Consider the following 26,063-nt stretch of genomic DNA (forward strand, 5'->3'; position numbering starts at 1 on the left):
AAAACATGAAGCGTAAAGTAGAAATAAACATTACAGCAATACAAATAGATTGAAGGTCATTTTACTGATTCAATCCAGAGCTAAATGAACATTTCAAAACAATTTAAATACAGATTGAAGTTGAGTAATACTTATAACAATATCAGCTACAGTAATTTACCTGTATAGTTTATTTAGCCCACAGCATACTGGCAAACATAAACAATTTCTAGTGGAATACTAGAAACATTAGATTAGTGTATTATCAACGTACTTTAACCACACACACAAAAACAAACAAAAACCAATTTAAAGATTTATTAAGTTAAATGCCCTAATATTTTATTAAATATAAATATTAGGTGCTAATACATTGTAGTTTTCAAGTTACTGCCCCTGCTATTATCTTAGGCCTTACACAGCAGTAGCACAAATGTGATTAAAAGTACATTATCAACTTCAATAAATATTAGCAGAGTTAAATATATTTGACATTTAAAAAAATACCACTCAACTTGTTTCCTGAAATAATCTTTATCTGTGTAAGAGTTAAGTGTTTATATTTCAGCTTCACTTCCATTTCCACCGTAGGGACAGTAAACTCAAAATTAAACTTCCATGATACATTTAGAGCATGCAGCTTAAACAACTTTCCAATTTACTTCTATCAGCTAATGTGCTTTGTTCTCTTTGATGAAAAGCATACCTAGGTAGGCTGAGAATCAGCAATGAACCACTGGGAGCTAGCTGATTAGTGGTTGCACATATATGCTTGTTGCTATGGGCTCACCTGTGCAATGCCGCTCCTTCAACAAAGAGATACCAAGAGAATGACGCAAGTGTGATAATAGAACTAAATTGGAAGGTGTTTAAAAGGGTATGCTCTATCTGAATCATCAATAATTTGTCTTCCCTTTCACTTTAAGGAAACAAACCATTCTCTTAAAAATAATGAAACCACTTTAGCAGTCTCTGCTTCTATGATCCTACAATGCCAATTATTCCAGATGGGTGTATATATATTGTCACAGTAATGCCAGTGACACACATGGCAGGTAATTTATTGATGGTGGGTGTGAAACAAGGAGATCACTTGACTAAACTACTAAAATAGGGTAAATGTTAATATTGGTTATTGCATTTTGGGGGGAAATGCCTTTTATTTTCCTTCAAACTTTACAGTGGAAAAATATTTTATATCATGTTTTATGCTTTATGCAAACTCCCCCTGTAGTACCCATCTTTTACCAATATCTCTGGCAACTACTCATAGTTTTACAACTAATGCTACAAGTACAAGTTGTGTCTGACCGCTTTTTTTTTTTTTTTCATAGAACAGCTCCACAGTTAGACTAATGGGCAGGACCGTCTAATAATAAATAACTCATAAGCTTTTAAAATGTAGAAACCTCTGGCTCTTCTGACTCATTGGGCTGGATTTAACAAGCAGCTGTCTCCACCTGAAGTTTCAGGCTCGCTGGAAACTTAAGTTAAGAAGTAGCGGTCGGGATGATTGACACCCCCTGCTAGCGGCTCATTGGCTGTGAATGTACAGGGGTCAGCATTGCACAAGCATTTCACAATCATGTCTGCCCAGCACCTGATAAATTCGTCACATGGTTTCCAGCGGTCTATCATTTAAACGTATGCTAGCATGGAACTTTTTTATTCTGTAGCTCAGAGTACACTTGGCTGGAAGGTATATTTCCTTGAAACTCTCATGTCTAGATTTTAATACATCTATACTTATACTTTTCACAAAATATAGTATACTGTAAGTACTGCTTTGTCAGAAGTAAGACCAAGACAAAAATAGATTTAAAAAAAAAATTAAACAGAAGAGTAAAAGAATGATAGCAAATACTATTCATACTTTGCTTTTCCTGAGTATGTAGATCCTGCATTTAACGGCCAATTAAATACACTAGAATTGTTTAATCAACAAATGCATTATACAAAGACAATGCAATAGCACTTAGTCTGGATTTCAAATAAGTAGATTTTTTTTCTGACAAATTTCAGTTAGTTCAGTCTTCCTTCCCCCTGCATCATGTGACAGTCACCAGCCAATCAAAAAATGCATATACACAGTGAACTGTTGCACATGCTCAGTAGGAACTGGTCCCTTATAAAGTGAGATTATAGCAAGACATTTTAATAATGGAAATGAATTGGAAAGTTGGAAATATAAAAGCCACCATGTGGCTTTTGAAGATCCTATAAACGGGGATGAACAGGTTCCTGTCAGGTAGCACCACTATCTCAGTAAAATGTTTTGTTTTTTTAAGCATAGAAAACCCTTTAAACTCCCCTCACAAATACAACAAAATGGCAGCAGTGTACAGTAAATGGATGAATAGTATTTTTTTAATATGAAAATATACTTCTAAAATTGTCTTTCAATAAATAAAATAAAGAGTTAAGTCACTGGGGCATATTTATCAAGCTCCGTATGGAGCTTGATGCCCCGTGTTTCTGGCGAGCCTTGGCTCACCAGAAACACAAGTTATGAAGCAGCGGTCTAAAGACAGCTGCTCCATAACCTGTCCGTTACTGACCAGAACTGCTGGTGCAATGATAAATACCAACAGCGTATGCTTTTATCGATGTGCAACGGACATGATCTGCAATATCGGATCATGTCCACTCGCATAATGTTAAATCGGCCCCTATGAGTTTCTCATGTGCCCACAGAAATGCTGTTGGGCTACCAAACATTTTTTTTCACCAATGAAATTAATATGTCTAGAAACCTTAATGTATACGAAACTCTACATTACAGAAACATTAATATGACATTTCCAGAATCAAAACAATCGCTTTCTTCAAGAAAGTTTATGGAACAATCAAATGAGTGCGCTGCTATTTATACTGTATTGTCCATTTATTTACATAGCACCCAGTAAAGCTGTTGTTCTATTCAGTTTGGAGTGCATAACTTTACTGATATTTGGGTATGTATAGATACAGGCTATATATGTATGTGTGTGTGTATATACAATATATATATTAAACCTAAACACACATATATGTACAATATTAGAAACAGTGCTTCTTGTTTGTGCTTACATATAAACAATATGTAGTTAATTTACTTTAATGAAACTATTAAAGCTACAGAAGCAATAAAACATTCTTCAGACAACCAATCAAAATATATCACAAGCTGCAACCTCTTTATTTTATTCTAATCAAATAGCAATTATTTTTAAGTTTAAAGGGACAGTAAAAGCAATTTTTTTTTACATTATAATGCAATATGTGGCCATTAATGTGTGTTAACTTATGGCATACTCATAAGAGTCCATGCTCCTGACATCATTCATACTACAGTAGAGCACACTTGTGCATGATAACATTACCCTCTTGAATTAACAACTGCAATTCCTTAGGTCAAAATAATCGTGACGACAAAATAAAAAGTTTTCCCTCATAAAAATTAATGAGACGATTATTGTATCATAATGTAAAAACATTATTAGTGTTTACTGTCCCTTTGAGAAATAAAATATGCTGCTTTAATGCAATCAGTGCAAAAAACATTTGAGGTACTGCGGTAATATTTCTGTTCATTAGACAATTGTAAATAATAGTAAACATGAGTTATGTGTGTAAATATGCACAAAGTACAAGATCAGTACCCCAATATAAAGTGAGCAAATATATTTTAAGCAAGTACAACATATCTAAATTTACTGTCCATTATTTCATTCCATTGTTGAAACAATTGTTAGTGCCAGCATTGAAAAGAGAGGTATATGATATTATGGGAAACTGAACTCCAATTGCTTCACTCTGTGTACTGCTAATGGTTTATAGAAGCATCAGTAGCATAGTAAGTAACTGGCTGCAGTGACACAAAGGGTTCGCTTAGTTTTTGCTCCTCCTTTAATGTAGCTGCTTGGTCTGAAATTGAAGAAAAAGACAGTTGGTCGTGTTCTATTATGTGTTCTTGATCGTCTTCTATCTTTTTCTTAATGTAGAACAATTTCCTTAATTTCTTTAGTTCTGGAAGCTCACAGAAGGTCTCCAGTACTACAAGCATAGCAACAAGGCCCAGCAATAAATAACCTATTGATGGAAACAAAATGAGAATCATTGTTGGGTGGATTTCAATATAAAACAAACAGTGTACGTATTTATAGTGGATCTATATATTTTGATGTATAGTGGAATAGTTGCTAACTGGATCTCCCTAGCTCTAGATCTAGTGTGATTATAAAGTATAAATCATGCTTGGAGCACCTCAACAATCTCTAGTTTTGTATAGCTGGTCACTGGCATAAACATAACTGACTGATGAGTATTTATAGAGCTAAAAGCAAATAAGCCTAGTGTAATTTCCTTTTATAAACTGAATGTTAGGTGATACTACTTCCAGAATGTAGATTGTAGTAATCATACAATGTGAGCCTACTTCTTTGCAAAGTTTATAATCAGAGTACTATTCTTTTCTGATGTAGTGAAGTGGGTGTAATTGTAGGCTAACAAGACCTGCAAAACTAAAAGCCTAGATTGCTGCCTAGTTACTGTGATGTATAGAAAACTCTGACAAGGCAAAAGATTTATAATTCGATGCACACACATATATACCAATATGTACAGTATATATATATATATATATATATATATATATATATATATATATATATATATATATAATTTAAAGTGAAAGAGAAAATGCTATATCCCCTACCAGGATTTTGTAACCTGGTAAAATATGTTTATTTGGGACCGTTGTTAAAAGGAAATGGTGCAGACCCTTAATATGAAAATTAAGACAATTTAATCAGAAGATTATAAGGAGGATCATTACTTCCTCCTTATTAAAGAAAGTGAATTCAGCACTCTTTTATATATCAAACACAATACATTTTATTATGCAAAGAGGAATGGTCCAAAATACCTTCATCCAGACACTCATTACAGGCTATAGAAAGCATCTAGAGGCTGTTATTTCTGCTAAAGGAGGCTCTACTAAATATTGATGCAATATTTCTGTTGGGGTGCCCAAATTTATGCACCTGTCTATTTTCGTTTTGATGCATATTGCACATTTTCTGTTAATCCAATAAACCTCATTTCACTACTGAAATATTATTGTGTCCTTCAGTTATTTGATAGATCAAAATGAAATTGCTGTTCCAAACACCCAATTATTTATAAATGAAAATCATGGAAATTGTCAGGGGTGCCTAAACTTTTGCATACAACTGTATGTAATTATATATATATATATATTTCTTTCATGTAATTAGCAAGAGTCCATGAGCTAGTGACGTATGGGATATACATTCCTACTAGGAGGGGCAAAGTTTCCCAAACCTTAAAATGCCTATAAATACACCCCTCACCACACCCACAATTCAGTTTTTACAAACTTTGCCTCCTATGGAGGTGGTGAAGTAAGTTTGTGCTAGATTCTACGTTGATATGCGATCCGCAGCAGGTTGGAGCCCGGTTTTCCTCTCAGCGTGCAGTGAATGTCAGAGGGATGTGAGGAGAGTATTGCCTATTTGAATGCAATCATCTCCTTCTACGGGGTCTATTTCATAGGTTCTCTGTTATCGGTCGTAGAGATTCATCTCTTACCTCCCTTTTCAGATCGACGATATACTCTTATATATATACCATTACCTCTGCTGATTTTCGTTTCAGTACTGGTTTGCCTTTCTACAACATGTAGATGAGTGTCCTGGGGTAAGTAAGTAAGCTTATTTTCTGTGACACTCTAAGCTATGGTTAGGCACTTTTTTATAAAGTTCTAAATATATGTATTCAAACATTTATTTGCCTTGACTCAGGATGTTCAACATTCCTTATTTTCAGACAGTCAGTTTCATACTTAGGATAAATGCATTTGTTTCAATCATTTTTTCTTACCTTAAAAAATTTGACTTTTTCCCTGTGGGCTGTTAGGCTCGCGGGGGCTGAAAATGCTTCATTTTATTGCGTCATTCTTGGCGCTGACTTTTTTGGCGCAAAAAAAAAAAAAATTCTGTTTCCGGCGTCATACGTGTTGCCGGAAGTTGCGTCATTTTTTGACGTTTTTTTGCGTCAAAAGTGTCGGCGTTCCGGATGTGGCGTCATTTTTGGCGCCAAAAGCATTTAGGCGCCAAATAATGTGGGCGTCTTTTTTGGCGCTAAAAAATATGGGCGTCATTTTTGTCTCCACATTATTTAAGTCTCATTATTTTTTTGCTTCTGGTTGCTAGAAGCTTGTTCACTGGCATTTTTTTCCCATTCCTGAAACTGTCATTTAAGGAATTTGATCAATTTTGCTTTATATGTTGTTTTTTCTTTTACATATTGCAAGATGTTCCATGTTGCAACTGAGTCAGAAGATACTTCAGGAAAATCGCTGCCCGGTGCTGGAGCTACCAAGCTAAGTGTATCTGCTATAAACTTTTGGTATCTGTTTCTCCAGCTGTTGTTTGTATTGCATGTCATGACAAACTTATTAATGCAGATAAAATTTCCTTTAGTACTGTTACATTACCTGTTGCTGTTCCGTCAACATCTAATTTTCAGAGTGTTCCTGATAACATAAGAGATTTTATTTTTTAAATCCATTAAGAAGGCTATGTCTGTTATTTCTCCTTCTAGTATACATAAAAGTCTTTTAAAACTTCTCTTTTTTCAGATGAATTTTTAAATGAACATCATCATTCTGATACTGATAATGGTTCTTCTGGTTCAGAGGTTTCTGTCTCAGAGGTTGATGCTGATAAATCTTTGTATTTGTTCAAGATGGAATTTATTCGTTCTTTACTTAAAGAAGTATTAATTGCATTAGAAATAGAGGATTCTGGTCCTCTTGATACTAAATCTAAACGTTTAAATAAGGTTTTTAAATCTCCTGTAGTTATTCCAGAAGTGTTTTCTCTCCCTGATGCTATTTCTGAAGTAATTTCCAGGGAATGGAATAATTTGGGTAATTCATTTACTCCTTCTAAACGTTTAAGCAATTATATCCTGTGCCATCTGACAGATTAGAGTTTTGGGACAAAATTTCTAAGGTTAATGGGGCTGTCTCTACTCCTGCTAAACGTACTACTATTCCTATGGCAGATAGTACTTCATTTAAGGATCCTTTAGATAGGAAAATTGAATCCTTTCTAAGAAAAGCTTACTTATGTTCAGGTAATCTTCTTAGACCTGCTATATTTTTAGCGGATGTTGCTGCAGCTTCAACTTTTTGGTTAGAAGCTTTAGCGCAGCAAGTAACAGATCATAATTTTATAGCATTATTATTATTCTATAACATGCTAATAATTTTATTTGTGATACCATCTTTTGATATCATTAGAGTTGATGTCAGGTATATGTCTCTAGCTATTTTAGCTAGAAAAGCTTTATGGCTTAAAACTTGGAATGCTGATATGTCTTCTAAGTCAACTTTGCTTTCCCTTTCTTTCCAGGGTAATAAATTATTCGATTCTCAGTTGGATTCTATTATCTCAACTGTTACTGGAGGGAAGGGAACTTTTTTACCAAAGGATAAAAAAATCTAAGGTAAATTTAGGTCTAATAATCATTTTCGTTCCTTTCCTCACAACAAGGAACAAAAGCCCGATCCTTCATCCTCAGGAGCGGTATCAGTTTGGAAACCATTTCCAGTTTGGAATATATCCAAGCCTTATAGAAACCTATAGCCAGCTCCTAAATACCCATGAAGGTGCGGCCCTCATTCCAGCTCAGCTGGTATGGGGCAGTTTACGTTTTCTTCAAGGAAATTTGGATCAATTCCGTTCACAATCTCTGGTTTCAGAACATTGTTTCAGAAAGGTACAGAATTGGCTTCAAGTTAAGGCCTCCTGCAAAGAGATTTTTTTCTTTCCCGTGTCCCAGTAAACACAGCAAAGGCTCAGCATTTCTGAAATGTGTTTCAGATCTAGAGTTGGCTGGAGTAATTATGCCAGTTCCAGTTCTGGAACAGGGGCTGGGGTTTTATTCTATCTCTTCATTGTACCAAAGAAGGTCAATTCCTTCAGACCAGTTCCGGATCTATCAATATTGAATCGTTATGTAAGGATACCAACATTCAAGATGGTAACTGTAGGACTATCCTGCCTTTTGTTTAGCAAGGGCATTATATGTCTACAATAGATTTACAGGATGCATATCTGCATATTCCGATTCATCCAGATCACTTTTAGTTTCTGAGATTCTCTTTTTAGACAAGCATTACCAGTTTTGCGGCTCTACCGTTTGGCCTAGCGTCAGCTCCAAGAATTTTTTTTTTTTTCAAAGGTTCTCGGTGCCCTTCTGTCTGTAATCAGAGAACAGGGTTTTGGTATTTCCTTATTTGGACGATATCTTGGTACTTGCTCAGTCTTCACATTTTCGCAGAATCTCATACGAATCGACTTGTGTTGTTTCTTCAAGATCATGGTTGGAGGATCAATTTACCAATCAGTTCATTGTTTCCTCAGTCAAGGGTAACCTTTTTCGGTTTCCAGATAGATTCAGTGTCTATGACTCTGTCCTTGTCAGATAAGAGAAGTTTAACATTGATATCAGCTTGTCAAAACCTTCAGTCACAATCATTCCCTTTGGTAGCCTTATGCATGGAAATTCTAGGTCTTAGGACTGCCGCATCGGATGCGATCTCCTTTGCTCGTTTTCACATGCAACCTCTTCAGCTCTGTATGCTGAACCAGTGGTGCAGGGATTACACAAAGATATCTCAATTAATATCTTTAAACCGATTATACGACACTCTCTGACATGGTGGACAGTTCACCATCGTTTAGTTCAGGGGGCTTCTTTGTTCTTCCGACCTGGACTATAATCTCAACAGATGCAAGTCTTACAGGTTGAGGAGCTGTGTGGGGGTCTCTGACGGCACAAGGGGTTTGGGAATCTCAGGAGGTGAGATTACCGATCAATATTTTTGAACTCCGTGCAATTTTCAGAGCTCTTCAGTCTTGGCCTCTTCTGAAGAGAGAGTTGTTCATTTGTTGTTTTCAGATAGACAATGTCACAGCTGTGGCATACATCAATCATCAAGGAGGGACTCACAGTCCTCTGGCTATGAAAGAAGTATCTCGAATTTTGGTTTGGGCGGAATCCAGCTCCTGTCTAATCTCTGTGGTTCATATCCCAGGTATAGACAATTGGGAAGCGGATTATCTCAGTCGCCAAACGTTGCATCCGGGCGAATGGTCTCTTCACCCAGAGGTATTTCTTCAGATTGTTCAAATGTGGGAACTCCCAGAAATAGATCTGATGGCTTCTCATCTAAACAAGAAACTTCCCTGGTATCTGTCCAGATCCCGGGATCCTCGGGCGGAAGCAGTGGATACATTATCACTTCCTTGGAAGTATCATCCTGCCTTTATCTTCCCGCCTCTAGTTCTTCTTCCAAGAGTATTCTCCAAGATTCTAAAGGAATGCTCGTTTGTCCTGCTGGTAGCTCCAGCATGGCCTCACAGGTTTTGGTATGCGGATCTTGTCCGGATGGCCTCTTGCCAGCTGTGGACTCTTCCGTTAAGACCAGACTTTCTGTCACAAGGTCCTTTTTTTCCATCAGGATCTCAAATCCTTAAATTTTAAGGTATGGAGTTTGAACGCTTGATTCTTGGTCAAAGAAGGTTTCTCTGACTCTGTGATTAATACTATGTGACAGGCTCGTAAATCTGTATCTAGAGAGATATATTATAGAGTCTGGAAGACTTATATTTCTTAGTGTCTTTCTCATCATTTTTTCTTGGCATTCTTTTTGAATACCGAGAATTTTACAGTTTCTTCAGGATGGTTTAGATAAAGGTTTGTCCGCAAGTTCCTTGAAAGGACAAATCTCTGCTCTTTCTGTTCTTTTTTCACAGAAGGATTGCTAATCTTCCTGATATTCATTGTTTTGTACAAGCTTTGGTTCGTATAAAACCTGTCATTAAGTCAATTTCTCCTCCTTGGAGTTTGAATTTGGTTCTGGGGGCTTTTCAAGCTCCTCCTTTTGAACCCATGCATTCTTTGGTCGTTATATTACTTTCTTGGAAAGTTTTGTTTCTTTTGGCCATCTCTTCTGCCAGAAGAGTCTCTGAATTATCTGCTCTTTCTTGTGAGTCTCCTTTTCTGATTTTTCATCAAGATAAGGCGGTGCTGCGAACTTCTTTTGAATTTTTTACCTAAGGTTGTGAATTCTAACAACATTAGTAGAGAAATTGTGGTTCCTTCATTATGTCCTAATCCTATGAATTCTAAGGAGAAATCATTGCATTCTTTGGATACTGTTAGAGCTTTGTATTATTATGTTTAAGCTACTAAGTCTTTCCGAAAGACTTCTAGTCTATTTGTCATCTTTTCCGGTTCTAGAAAAGGCCAGAAAGCTTCTGCCATTTCTTTGGCATCTTGGTTGAAATCTTTATTTCATCATGCCTATGTCGAGTCGGGTAAAATTCCGCCTCGAAGGATTACAGTTCATTCTACTAGGTCAGTTTCTACTTCCTGGGCGTTTAGGAATGAAGCTTCGGTTGATCAGATTTGCAAAGCAGCAACTTGGTCCTCTTTGCATACTTTTTCTAAATTCTACCATTTTGATGTGTTTTCTTCTTCTGAAGCAGTTTTTGGTAGAAAAGTACTTCAGGCAGTGGTTTCAGTTTGAATCTTCTGCTTATGTTTTTCATTAAACTTTATTTTGGGTGTGGATTATTTTCAGCAGGAATTGGCTGTCTTTATTTTATCCCTCCCTCTCTAGTGACTCTTGTGTGGAAAGATCCACATCTTGGGTAGTCATTATCCCATACGTCACTAGCTCATGGACTCTTGCTAATTACATGAAAGGTAAGTTCTTACATAAATTATGTTTTCTGATAAATTCATTTCTTTCATATTAGCAAGAGTCCATGAGGCCCGCCCTTTTTTGTGGTGGTTATGATTTTTTTGTATAAAGCACAATTATTCCAATTCCTTATTTTATATGCTTTCGCACTTTTTTCTTATCACCCCACTTCTTGGCTATTCGTTAAACTGAATTGTGGGTGTGGTGAGGGGTGTATTTATAGGCATTTTAAGGTTTGGGAAACTTTGCCCCTCCTGGTAGGAATGTATATCCCATACGTCACTAGCTCATGGACTCTTGCTAATATGAAAGAAATGAATTTATCAGGTAAGTTCTTACATAAATTATGTTATATATATATATATATTTAAATCTGTTAATACAGCATCTACATGCAACTAAGGGTAGTTTTTATCAATTTAATACTTTTGTGACTTATAGGCAGGGAAAAACTTAAAGGGACAGTAAACACTAGAATTTTTGTTGTTTAAAAATGTAGATAATCCCTTTATTACCCATTCCCCAGTTTTGCATAACCAACACCGTTATAATAATATACTTTTTACCTTTGTGATTACCTTGTATCTAAGCCTCTGCAAACTGCCCCCTTATTTCAGTTCTTTTGACAGACATGCATTTTTAGCCAATCAGTGCTGACTCCTAGGAGCTTCACGTGCCTAAGCTCAATGTTATCTATGTGAAACCCATAAACTATCGCCCTCTAGTGGTGAAAAACTGTCAAAATGCTTTCAGATTAGAGGCGGCCTTCAAGGTCTAAGAATCTAGCATATGAACCTCCTAGGTTTTAGCTTTCAACTAAGAATACCAAGAAAACAAAGCAAAATTGGTAATAAAAGTAAATTGGAAAGTTGTTTAAAATTACATTCCCTATTTAAATCATGAAAGTTTTTTGTTTTTTTTTACTTGACTGTCCCTTTAAATTATGCTTACCTGATCATTTTCTTTTCTTCAGATGGAAAGAGTCCACATCTGCATTCATTACTATTGGGAATTCAGAACCTGGCCACCAGGAGATGGCAAAGACACCCCAGCCAAAGGCTTAAATACCTCCCCCACTTCCCTCATCACCCAGTCATTCTGCCGAGGGAACAAGGAACAGTAGAAGAAATATCAGGGTGAAAAGGTGCCAGAAGAACAAAAATAACAGAAGCCCCACAGAAAATTACGGGCGGGGAGCTGTGGACTCTTTTCATCTGAAGAAAATAAAATTATCAGGTAAGCATAATTTAAGTTTTTCTTCATAAATTGAAAGAGTCCACAGCTGCATTCATTACTTTTGGGAAAACAATACCCAAGCTATAGAGGACACTGAATGCAAAAACGGGAGGGTACAAGAGACGGCCCATTCTGAGGGCACCAGGCCTGAAATCCCCTACCTAACAACATCCCGCTTCGTCCAAAGCCGAGAACAACTTTGAAGAAAAAAAAAAAGAGCAAAAGGCCCAAGGACCCTGATCGCAGATAGTCCACAAGCCTTGCTATAGACCGCAGGATCTAGACTTGACTGAGTCAACAGCCTCCAGGAGACACCGTCGCCCAGCAGTCGGTCTCCAACAAGATACCGCTATTCTTCCACGAAGAAGAAAAGACACAGAGAGAACATGAATGTTCTTGTAAAGTGCGGCTAATCCCCCTGCGGCAGTCATGTAAAAATGACTCGGAAACTTAAATACTTGCAAGGCAAGCAGAAAACAGCAGAAGATAGGATCCTTCAGAATGCTAAGTATCCACTAACCAGCGGATAACGTTTCAGGCTATCTAAGAGCCGACAGTCCTTCCCACAAACCTTGAACATGGAGAAAGGAGAAACCTCAAGAGGCTTACCGTACCTCGAATGCTCAGAGGACGAATTTAGCAGAGCAACAGATCTCAAGTCCTGCTCCAACACCGGACCAGCCCAAGCGACAGACATGTCTGACAAGGAGGGACAGAAAGACTCCAACCACAAGCCCCCAGGGAATAGAAAGAAAAAGGGGGGACTCACCCACCCCAACAGAGCTCGGGTGCCAACCCAATCCGCTCCTCCAAAATAAGGCACTCCCAAGGAGAACCCACTGGAACCTGGAACAGAGAAAAGTGCAATAGGATCCGTAGGAAGACCTTTCACAGCTCTCTTAGACAGTCTCTACGTAGAGAGATCAAATTCCAACAGGTGGAACAGAGCCCACAGAGCAGGAGATGCTACCCCTTACAGAAATAAGCCACCTGATACAACCTCCTACACACAGGGCAGGACAAAGACCCTCCAGAGAGAGGAAACCCCGGCTCATAAGGAAGACAAACTATCCCCTCAAAGGGAAGGGCACATATAAGAACAGCATACATGTCCACAAGACATGAAGCCATAGTATGATCAAAACACGGACAAAATGAAAAAATCATCCAGACACCACTGTTGACCAAACAGAGAAAAAACTCCCTATGAAGAGGAGCACATTCCGTCTGAAGGACAAGTCAGGCCTTAAAGTTTATAACCAGTACCCGAAGGTGGATGAGAACTCTGGCCTTCCTGCTTGCAAGCCCAATGATTTAGCCCCTATGTCGCAACATAGGGTCCCTGAAAAAAATGTGTCGTCCCGAACCAGTCCACAGGATCATAAGTCTCCAGACATCCAAGAAGGATCCAACACAAGAACCCTGGACCCAGAATCGTCCTAGAACAAACAACACTCCCAGGGAACACAAGATACCCCGTCTGAAGCAATCAGACTCACAAGGGATGAGAACCGGGAAACAGGTACAGGACTCACTCGTAATTTCCAGCCCAAAGGGAAGAGAACACCCTTAGCCGGAGGTCAACACCCCCCCCCCCCAACAAGGTATTAGGCTGCGACAAAGTCACGCAATTTCTCTAGAGCCTAAAGGCCCCAAGGGCAGCACTAAGGTAAAGGGGAACGAACAAACAAAGTCACCCAAAAAGAGTGTAGAAAGAAAGGCTAGTCTCCATAATCCTTTCAGATTAACGTTCCAGAGGACCACACCCAAGGGAGAAGAATGCAAAGCATCCCGAACCCAGGCAGAAAAACATATCCTAAGCAAAAAGCTTGGAAAAAGAGACAACACCTCCTATCACCCCTGATATCGAAACAACTCCAGAAGGAAGACAGAGCCTCACGGCCTTCACTTCCTAATTAAGCGGCCAAAGCAGCCAGAAAAAATGGGCGAAGTCCAGAAAGTCTCGACCCAAAGGAAGAGAACCTCTAAAAGGAACAAGTCCTAAAAGGACACTTCCAAAGAGACCATGAAAGGCAAAACTGTAAGAATGGCGGTATGAAGGACCTAAATCCTCCAAGCCTCCAACCCACAACGGGAAGGAACACTCTAGTTCCTGGAAAATTGGAAACGACAGAGCATGTCGCCGCGGATCTCAACGGAGAACCGGCCCACTAGCTTGAAAGGCGAATGAATTCTGAACCAATCCCCAATGCCCCTAAGCAACCACGGACCCTCAAGTCCTCTCAGGATGCTAGTTGAAGCTTGTAAAATAAAACAAGTAAACAACACAAATCATATTGTGATCACTAGGCGCCCTCACTGGACCAATCGGACATAAAGTCGCCACGTGTCTAAACTAGGCCTCAAAGACAGAAGGATTTGTACCCAGTTAGGACCAGCCTGAAACCAAGGTGTCAGGGTTTTTTCCCTGTTGTGTTTGCCATGTGCTGCTGGCAGCCATTTTACTCACCTCTCTTCCTGACTTGGTGCATTGTGGGGGATGCTGCTCATTGCCTGCACTTCCTTTTATGGCCAGACTGTTTTGCATCATCCATGTGAGACAGGATGCAGTCTCAGAATTGTGATGTCATCACTTATTATTTAAAGGGCCTCTGTTCAGTATGCTTTGCCTTTGCGTTGTCTCAGACCTGTTTGTGAGAGCTCCTGTGTTTTACCTGGCTGCCTGACGTCCTTCCTGGTTCCTGATCCCTGGCTTGTTCCTGACTCTGCTGTTTTCCTTGTTCCTGACTATTCGCTTTGGCTCCTGACTCGGCTCGTCTGACTACCAGTTCTGGTTTTGACTCCTGGCTTGTTATTTGACTTGTGGACTTTTTATTATTTTTTTGCTATTAATAAAGGTGTGATTATTTTTGCACTTCTCGTCTCAGTCTGATTCCTGGCACCCTGACACAAGGGCTCCATAGCATGCAGTAATATTCTATTTTGTGCAATGCAGTATATCATATAAGAGAATAGACAAACAAAAATGGCACTGCCTTGCATAGAGAATATGTGGGGTAAAATGATTAGAGGGACCTAGCACTGCACCCACAAATCAGCAACAGTACTAATCAGTTATATAAAATGCGAGTAAGCTCTATACTCTGCAGTAATGTCTCTATAGCAAACAATAATGTGCTCTATAGTTTGCAGTATGATTCTAATGCAGAGGAGACAATCTCTTTATCTTGCAATGGTGACCTATGCCAAGTGAGTCACACTACACAACACTACAACACCAAGCAGCATTTTCTTGTCCGGTGCAGCAGCAAGCACAACGGCTCACTCTCACCATGAATAGAAAGCTGGCCAGCAGGATGCACGGTCTGCGTGCCCAAATACTTTGAATGGAGTATTTGGGCGCGCAGACCAAGCATCCTGCTAGCCAGCTTTCTATTCATGGTGGTAAGGGAGCCGCTGAGCTTGCTGCTGCACCAGACAAGAAAACGCTGCTAGTCCATTCAGCACTGCATGGCCGGCTATCCCTCCAACTAGATCCGACACGGCTGACCCCCGGCCCCCCCTCAGTCAGTCACCATGTGCTAGTACAGCACTGGTAAGTCACTGCTACCCCCCTTACCCACATGTGGCCGCCGCAGAGCACTCCTGTATGTCATAGGTGACATCATAGTGTGCGGGGTTATAAATCACAATTTTAAATCGCATATGCGATTAATCGTGCAGCCTAAATATATATATATATTTATTTTTTAAGGATGCCAATGTCATAGAGTATTGCAGTAAGTAGACTCTCTTTTTAATCACATTATCAATGGATAATACAAGTTTTCAAGACATTTTGCCTTTAAACCTTCACTGCTGAGCGTAGCTTTTTTTAGTTGCTTGCACTCAATGCCCTTTTCACACCTGTTTCAGTGGCTTTTACTGTGAAGTACCCATTTATATACCTCATACAATTTTTCCCACATAACAAGCACCATGTTCAATGCAAAATATATTATTTATTTTGTGTCATTTGCTATAGTATGTTTGAAATGTTTACTAAACAATAACTTACATGCCCCGTTTTATATACAGTCTATAGTTTCATACTTAATACCAGTTCCAATTTCCAAAACACCAAAATGTTTCTTATTAAAGGGGTTTATTAGTTATAAAATGAAATGCTCTAATTTGAGACTAGCGATTCACATTGGCTCACCATCACCTTCCATTTAGGACCAGCAGTGCTCTGCAGCTCTTGAGCGGTACTTTAACTATATATTTAAACCCTTTACATAGATTTCCAGTGTCACGAGTGTTAAAATTACATGCACTGGGGGGTGGAGCCAGCCATCAAGGTGAATGGCTGCACTTTGAGTGAGCTCCTGAGGCAGCCCCAGATTAAACGCTTAAACAGCGTGAAAAGCACAAGCAACACACCCTAACCATGGATGCATATACCTGAAGGCTAATCCTCACCCTTCAAGCTTCTTTAATTTGCTCAAAAAAGCCGCGACCGCACTTCCGTTTCACATCCGGCCCTGGTCACCTACTACAGCCCCCGGCTTCATTTTGGGCCTAACACGAACTTGCTGCAAATTGGAGGAAAAAGGCTAGCATCGGCTTCCCCATGTAACTTGAGGTCACTAGGGCTCCTCAAGACGCCCGAGACTGCTTTTCCCTGACCGGATTGTCAGTTTTATTTTCAATCGATTTCAGGCTCCATCTAGGCCTATACCGGCCCATCCCGGCCTCCCTAGGATCTGCTGCCACTATGAGGCATCATTAGAGTAGGTAATCAATTCTGCCAAACAGCACTATACTGACATTGAGTCTGTATTAATTTACATAATCTTAGGAAGTTAACCAGCATGACACCTGCATTTTAAAGTGTTACACCTCCCATCCAGCTGAGGCCTACATAAGATTATCACTTCTATGAGGACTAATTGGAGCTGTACACTACCATGATTAAGGTACTGTTATATATATATATCTTATAACAGAACCCATAACATGCTGCTCTTTAATATACTTCTCATCTGAGAGCAATACGCAGAGACTATCTACTTTCATATGGGGTAATTGAATCACTCCTGGGCCTACATATCACATCAATCCTTGCTACTGGCTATTTATCCTGGCAATTCTCTACCATTATTTGCAGGATTGATCAAATTTCGAACATTGCTTCATCTGCACCTTTCCTTGCTTAAAATTACCTTGCCACGCACTGACGCAAAAGAGCTTCAGTTACACAGACGAATCAACTCTCTATAGCAGTGATTTTCAACCTTTTGTTTGCAGTGGCACATTTTTTTACATTAAAAAATCCTGTGACACACCTTCATCCCAAAATTTTACAAAATCACACATTGTAGCCTAACACAGTATATATATATATATATATATATATATATATATATAATAGTACAAATATTAGAATACCTGGGGACAGGAGGTCCACACGTAGGCTCCAAAAGCGCTACTGGTGAGAGATATCTCATATAACAGGGTATAGATAGAGCTAAAAGACTATGCAGCCACTCGCCATATAGTAGATAAGTCCCCAAGGCCTTGTCAAAGTTACGAATACAAATAAAAGAGTTGGAGATGGCGCTTAATCAAAGAGATCATATATCTCTACTAATCTTAGTAATTTCCCTTCTTCATCAGAGAAATTATGAAGAAGGGAAATTACTAAGAGCCCTTCAAAACGCGTAAGGTTTATTTGAGATTGTTTACGTGGTAAAGAACATTTTACAACTTCCAGTGTGTTATTTGAACTATGGTTAAATGCGCAGAGGAATTGTGATTTCAAACGTTTTTAAGATACCTCATTGTATTGAGGTTGTAAAGTGTGAGTTGAAATAACTACGGCTAATTTTGTATGTAATTTGTAATAAAGGGTATAACACTATTAGCCTTCCTTGGTTTTGTGTTTTCTCTTTATATCTGTGGCCATATAGCTTTACATTTGAACGGAGGGAGACTGAAGTGAGGGTAATACCAGAAGTTTCTACCTCTTGTGTGATTTGAAGATCTAAACCACCTAATCTATTATCCATACTCTGAGAGTGCCTGATACTTACCTCATACGTGATTGAGGTTAAACCAAGTAAGTGCACATCTGATAGGGGGAGAGAGCTTATAGCCCCATCTTTGGCACAAGTTATCAAGGTTAAAGGACTTTATTTGCACCGTTTTTTTATGATTACGTTTTGTAATATTTATGAATTTATATATCTTTTATTAACTGTATCTATTGTAATATTTTTAAAGATTGTATCAATTGCATATATATCTTGTTAGGATCAAATTATATGTCCGCTAAATATATATTCTCCGGTTTATATATACATCAACTGGGACCTGTAGAATATTGATTTGTAGAGTGTTTTACATGAATTCTGTGCTGTTCAGTTTAGGATTATGATATAATACATAGGGATATAATCTCTATGTCCACAACTTCTATGTCCAATATCTATATCAGGTTGTATATATGATCTCTTTGATTAAGCGCCATCTCCAACTCTTTTATTTGTATATATATATGTATATATATATATATATATATATATATATATAATGAACAATTTAGTACATTTTAGTCAATTCAATTAATCTTTATTAGCATGACAGTCACTACAACTGTATTGCCAAAGCTAGAGGCACAATAATAATCAAAATATCACTGAGAACAACAACCTGCATCAACAACAAAACAGCAACAAGTGCATGACTGGTACATTGCAAAATAATATATATAGAGAAAACCCACTGTGCACATGCCAGTGCCAGGCAAATCAGAAACAGAGACAAAGAAAGGCTAGCAGACTGTAGTTCTGGTATATGATGAATACTTTACATTAGGAATATAACAATATTCTAAAATCCAGAATTACATTTCACATTTAAAGGACACAACATTTAACTACACAGAGTATAGTAACAGAAATGTCATTAAATGTGCAAAATTAAAAAAAATCCAGCATTTACCTTGCAGGGACAGGACTACACCCAAGACATGCCAGATACCCCAGGATCCTGAGCGCCTCATCCTGCAGGGGCAGTTGTGCCCAGGGTAGGGACTGATCCTCAACACAAAGCCAACTCCAAGCTCCCAAAACCAAGTCAGCAAAGAGCCAAAGCACATGAGCAGATTTTAGGATTCCCTTAGACTGGGCAGAGTGGGTGAAAAATCAAGGGTGGGGGCAACCACTGGATAGAGCAGGGTACTTGTACCCCATAAGATAAACACCATTGGCCATGCAGACCCCTTTAAGCCACAGACAAGTGGGTGAAAATCAAGGGTGGGGGAAACCACTGGATGGAGCAGGGTAGATGCACCCCATAAGCTAAACACCAGTGGCCATGCAGGCCCCTTTAAGCCACAGACAAGTGGTTAAAAATTAAGGGTGGGGGCCTGCATGGCCACTGGTGTTTAGTTTATAAGGTGCAACTACCCTGCTCCAGCCAGTGGTTGCCCCCAACCTTGATTTTCACCCACTCGGCCCAGTCTAAGGGAAGCCTACAATCTGTTCATCTGCTTTGACTCTTTGTCAAACATCAGCTCTCCTTTTACTGTAGTTTCTCGGCAAGTTACATGTCAACAATAGATTTTAGATGGGATCTCTGGTTTTGACCGCTGGCGACCCTTTGTCACCAACATTCTTGCAGACACATCTTTAATATCATGCAACATCCACTCAGATCACACAATAGCAATGCAGTCGCTTAGTTTGCCACATACCTGCATCAAAGCAGGCTCTGGCCCTGCTGCAGCACTGTCATCCATAAACTACTCGTTTTAGAGCAGACGTTACCATGGTGATAGCTTACAGGTACTAACACACCACCCTTCTCCCGGTGCTCGGCATCTAGCACAGTCAGTCAGGGGTCTCGCAAGAGTTGCTAGGGCAGCTCAGCGAGAGCAGGCGGAGGATAACTTTGTTTTTAACTTCGGATCAGAAAAGGCTGCGGTTGTTATGGGAGCGCTCGTAGAAGTAAAGGAGGGCGCTGAATTATTATTGGTGGCTTTTGTATTTGAATATTCGAGCAAAGGCAATACATTATCAGGTCTCTATAACCTTATGTCTGTCAATGGCTCCTCCTGCAGGCACCGCACAGAGACTCTGTCTGCATTAAATGAAAGCCCGTGCAGTCATTTAATGCGGGCAGAGGGTCTCAGTGCTGTGCCTGCAGCAGGAGCCATTGACAGACATAAGGTTACAGAGACCTGAGAATGTATTGCATGGGTAGCCGTGTGCTGTGGTAGGAGGGGAAGGCTACATTCCAATGCAATGTTCGCCACAATGACTGATCATCTCATTCAAAATAATAAAACAGCCCAGAGTAAAAAAAAAAAAAGCAACAATTTAAAAAAAATATGTCACACAGTTGTCAGTCTGCCACGGCACACCTGAGGATCTCTCAAGGCACACTGGTTGAAAATCACTGCTCTATAGCATAGAAATGTCTCCAAGGAGCCAGGAAAAGCAAGATAAAGTGACTAAGAGCCATCATAGTATAACCACTTCTATGAATAAATTCTTTAAACCCCTTGAAAACTCGGATTCGCAACCAGAAGCCATGGATTCTGCAGATGAGGTACCACAACTCCAGGCCGCAAAGGCCACCCGAGCCCCCGAGTCCATGCAAATCACACAAGCCTTTCTTGAGACCGTTCCATCTAAACAAGACTTTACAAATCTAATCTCGCAGGTGAAATCCTGTATTAAGGAAGAAATCTCAGAACTACGTAAGGAGATGCATGAGATTGGAGACAGGGTGGAATTTCTCAAAGAGGAATCCGAGTCACAACAGTCAGATATTGCAGGCCTTATTCAGAATGTACAGGCTCAGAATACTGTAATTGCTCAACTCCAGGATAAACTGGAAGATATCTAAAACAGAAGCAGATGACAAAACATCAGAATTAGAGGCATTCCAGAGACCATCACTGCAGAGAATCTACAAGACTTGTTCACAGAACTTAAAGGTTCATCGTTCTCAACTCCACTCGCTCTGGACAGATACCACAGAGCATTGAGACCCAGGCCCAAGGAGGGTTTACCACCTAGAGACGTAATCATAAAATTCCAAGATTACCAGCATAAGGAAGACATCATGAAGCAGGCCAGGATTTCTTCGCCATTGCAAGGATTCGCACTCTCAATATACACTGACCTTTCTATAAGAACACTGCAAAGAAGAAAGGGATTTGCCCCGCTCACCACTGTGTTAAGAAATCACAACATCTCATACAGATGGGGCTTCCCTTGCCATATACAACTGTTGTGGGAAGGCCAGAGTAAAACATGCATGAATCCAGGAGACATTGAAGACTTTTGCAAAGAACTGAATCTTGCACCTCCAGCCTACAACTAGACACCTGCATCTACTACCAAACAGCTGAATAATCTTCTTCCCACAACTTCTAAACCTCAGAGAGTGCCTTGGCAAAACAGCAGCCTCCAAGAGACAGAAAAAAACGCAGCTTCCACGACAGAAAATGGGTGAGATCAATCCAATGTTCTTGTGATCCTTAGCTTTAACCTGACTTTCAGGGGATTCCTATCCCAATCTAATAATGATATTAGTTCTATGTTTGATAATGTTGTTGCACTATGCCTTCTACTTTTTTAGATAAATTAACCATGTGCCTTCACGGACTCATTATCTACTAAAATCTGGGGCGCAACTAGCACCTTGTAAGAACTTTACGCTAACAGTATGAGCCGTAACACTAGGTTAAGATTTTTTTTATATCTAATTACCACCCTTGCTATTATAAGCAGGGGCTACCTGTTAGTTCACCATTTATTTAAAAATGTTTCATTTGTTGTTATTATGTTTATTGTTATACTGTTCTACCATGCATTGTTATTCCATGTAATATTTCTTCACGAAGCATACAAACTGTGCCACATCTTTTATCATGACTTCTCTCTGGGCATCTTTTATACTTATCCTATAATACACTGACACAATGACTCAAAAGACTTCCGACCAGTTATTCACCTTACTCACAATTAATGCCAAGGGCTTAAATTCTCCCTTTAAAAGGTCCAAAGCGTTCCACGACATACATCATAAGAATGGCAGCATACTGTTTCTGCAGGAAACCCATTTTAAACAGGGCAATGAACCTAAATACTTTTCATCATTTTACCCAAATCATTTTCATAGCAGTAACACTAAAAAAAAAAGTTAATGGAATTAGTATACTTATACACAAATTGGTTCCATTTGAACTACAAAGACATATCATGAGGAAGGGAGGTACTTGGGATTATACGGTCTCCTATACGGGAAACCAATTACACTCGTAAACATTTACACTCCAAACACGAACCAAGACTCCTTCCAGCGCACTACTAATTCCATACTCATGTACTTACAGGGCCCACTTTTACTGGCAGGGGATTTTAACCTCCCGCTAGATCAAAAATTGGACAGCTCCAACCAAACCTTAAAACTCCCGGGCACTACACTACACTCTGTTTGGAACAATTTATCGCTACTCACCCTACATGACACGTGGCGGCACTTACACCCACAGAAACGTGATTACATGTTTTTTTTCTAACCCAAACAAATCCTATTCCAGACTTGATTACATTATGGCTGACAACTTGTCCCTACTGAATCTATGCCATTCTCGTATTATCCCTACTAGTTGGACAGACCACTCAGCTGTTAGTAGCTCCTTTTTCTAGCCCTCAATCCCAATATGCCCTTTCCAATAGAGGCTTGATGAATTGCTGTTGTCAAACCCCTTAGTATTATTAGAGATAGAGAAAGCTCTCCAGGAATACTTCACCATCAACTCCCCTGGAGCTTCCACCCCAATCATTACCTGGGAAGCATATAAATGTGTCATCAGAGGTATATTAATTAAACACAAAGTTATCAAAAACAAACAAACCAAACAGACATATCTTATACTTACACAAGAAATAAACAAATTAGACTACTCTCACAAATGACACCCCATGGACTTAGATATTCAAAATAAACTAAACGCGGCCAGACTCCAACTTAATGACCTCCTCGACATTAAAGCTCAAAATACTGCATTCCTCCTACGCCAAAAATATTTTATACAAGGGAACAAACCGGGCAGATTACTGGCTAGAGCTCTTAAAAGTAAACAATCCTCGACTTATATTCAATCACTAATAATTAATGCATCTACGAAGACCACAAACTCTAAAATAATAGCCAATGAGTTTCATAACTATTATAACAAACTTTAGAACCTATGTCCTTCCTGTCCCACAGAAGACCACACTCAAAAATGCAAAAAATATTTAGACCAGCTTCAACTTCCCCAGATCCACCCTGAACACCTCCAACTCTTAAGCCAAGCCATTACTCCTCGGGAACTAGATGATGCCATCAAGTCCCTTAAAAATGGTAAAAGACCTGGGCCAGATGGCTTCAGTAACCTTTACTATAAAATTTATAAACAAACCCTCTATCCCCACCTTTTAAATCTCTTTAATTTTATAGGCCCCAAACATCCATACCCACCAAGCATGCTCGAGGCGCTTATTACAGTCTTGCCCAAGCCAGGCAAACCGACAGATTCCCCATCAAACTTCAGACCTATATCTTTATTGAACGTAGACCTTAAAATTTATTCTAAGATCTTGGCCAATCGACTGAATTTATCACTCCCCTATTTGATTCATAATGACCAAACAGGGTTTGTTCCGCAAAGAGAAGCTAAGGACAACACAGTCAAAGTATTACTTACTCCAATATTCCCACAGACAGAAAATTCCAACCCTCTTCATTTCCACATATGCCGAAAAGGCGTTCGACCGGTTGGACTGGACGTTTTTGACATGTACCCTCCCCAAATTTGGCCTACCCAAAAAATTAATATCTATAATTATTGCCTTATACACTGTCCCCTCGGCTAAAATCAAGGTTAATGGCCTCATGTCAGACTCCTTCCCAAGTTTTGGCTACAATCTTACGCACCTCAAATTTAGTGGAAGCCATCAAAATCAAAACTTCGGAGTACAAATTGGCCCTATTTGCAGACAACCTCCTTATGACGTTCACAAACCCTGTGAGCTCCCTTACAGCTGCCCACTCAGTTCTTAGGGAATATGGCGCTATGTCCAATTTCTCTATCAACTATGAGAAATCAGTCATTCTCCCAGTTCACATCACTCAAGCAGACCTAATGTCCCTTCAGCATATTGCCCCATTTACGCTCAACACTCAATCCTTCAAATACTTAGGCATACATTTAGTTAATCAAACTTAATTACGATACACTAACCTCAAACATACTTTCAAACACCGAGACTTGGTCTCTTAAATCTATATCCTGGCTGGACAGAATCGGGGCAGCTAAATGACACTAGTCCCTAAGATTTTATATGTTTTACAGACCGTCCCCATCCCTCTCCCAAAATCTATGATTCCAAACGCCAATCAATCATTAATGCCTACATTTGGAAAACTAAGCCACCTAGGATTGCCAAATCAACCCTATACAGAAATCCCACCCAATATACGTGAATATAAAAATGTCATATTCCTTTCAAGAATTATAGACTGGTGCTCTTTCGAAGAGCATCATCACAAACAATGGGTCAAACTTGAACACAAACTCTCTGACTGCACTCAACTGGGATCCTCATGTTGGACCGATAAAAACTGATTAAAAATCAAATACCCTAATCACCCAATCATTCATGAGACTTATAACACCTGGATAGAGATAGTTAAAACGCACCCTAACCTGTCCACAATACCCTCCCCACTAACGCCCACTTTACAGAATGAAAGCTTCCCACCAGGACTTACTTCTATCCCCACAGGTACCAAGGACATTCACCTTTTGTTGCCGGGTTATATATTGACAGAAGGTGGTAGCTTACTGCCTAGACAATCTATTGAACCACTAGGTGACAGGTTTTTTTAATATGTGGTTTCGGTACCACCAACTCAGCCACTACTTTCAGTCAACACACAAACACCATCTAACTAGGCAACGCACACAGTTCGAGATTTTGTGCAGCTCATCCTCACCTAACCTTCATACAATATCGCGTACATATAAATTACTGACTACACCAAGCGAAACCGATTTACCGACCTTTACCAAAGCTTGGGATAGAGATTTACCGTTTTTAATCCCAAACACAGAATGGCACTCAATTTTCAAAGCTGTAAAAAAGTCAGCACACTCGGCTAAACTCATAGAAACTAACACAAAATTACTAACCAGATTGTATCTTACACTACAGAGACTCAAACACCTCTTCCCTGGCTCCTCTAAACGCTGTTGGAGACAGTGTAGGGAAGAAGGCACTCTGTTCCCCATCAGGTGGGCCTGTTCCAAAATCCAAGCATTTTGGACATCTATTATACCATACATTTAGAACACCACTGGCACTCCGTTACCTCACGACCCAATCATATATCTGTTACACAAATACCCCAAACTCAACTCAAAGCTGCACTCTAGATTGTTACAAATAATGATTAACAGTGCACATCAATTAATTCCAAGACTGTGGAAAAAATAATCAGTCCCTGCCTTATTACTGTGGATCCAAGAGACACAGCTCAACCTCAAGCTAGAAAGATGATATCTTTTACTGAACAAGTTAGTCACTCACGCAGAGATAATGTTTCTGTGGGACTCCAGACCCACATAAAGACCTCAACATGACTCCTTTTTATACACCGTCCCATTACATACAGGTTACTCATGACAACTCCTACTTTTTTCCTAGGACGACGGTGGGCCTCACAGATCGCTGTGGACCTTCACACGTCAGACTCGGACATTATTATTAAACAACACAACATACAGATACTAAACGTACTTGCTTAGCTGAAGCCATATGTTTGCACTTATACTTTGACCAAGAAATAATAGAGAAACATGGAAACTATAACTGTTTAATGTTTATTGTTATTAGTTTAATTTGTTATAAAAGGAAAGAAAAATTCTGAAGATGTATGGCCCATAATGTTGGGAACTTTATTTGTTCATCTGCCAGAAGAGCCCTATAATCAGCATTTTATTGAACTTTTCTATGGACTCACTTATATGAGCTGCATATGGACTAAATATCTCACATGG

The 26,063-nt window shown here is 39.3% G+C and overlaps 1 protein-coding gene across 1 annotated transcript in view; it reads right to left on the minus strand.

The window, feature by feature from the left end:
- Positions 1-283: 283 nt before the first annotated feature.
- KCNK1 (potassium two pore domain channel subfamily K member 1) overlaps positions 284-26,063 on the minus strand; it is a 75,694-nt gene continuing 49,914 nt past the window's right edge. The window contains exon 3 of the mRNA XM_053710818.1: positions 284-4,050. Within this exon, the coding sequence (XP_053566793.1) occupies positions 3,785-4,050 (266 nt within the window). The 3' untranslated portion in view covers positions 284-3,784. The remainder of the gene's footprint in view (positions 4,051-26,063) is intronic.

Source organism: Bombina bombina, chromosome 4 (assembly GCF_027579735.1).
Source record: "Bombina bombina isolate aBomBom1 chromosome 4, aBomBom1.pri, whole genome shotgun sequence".
Taxonomy (NCBI): Eukaryota; Metazoa; Chordata; class Amphibia; order Anura; family Bombinatoridae; genus Bombina; species Bombina bombina.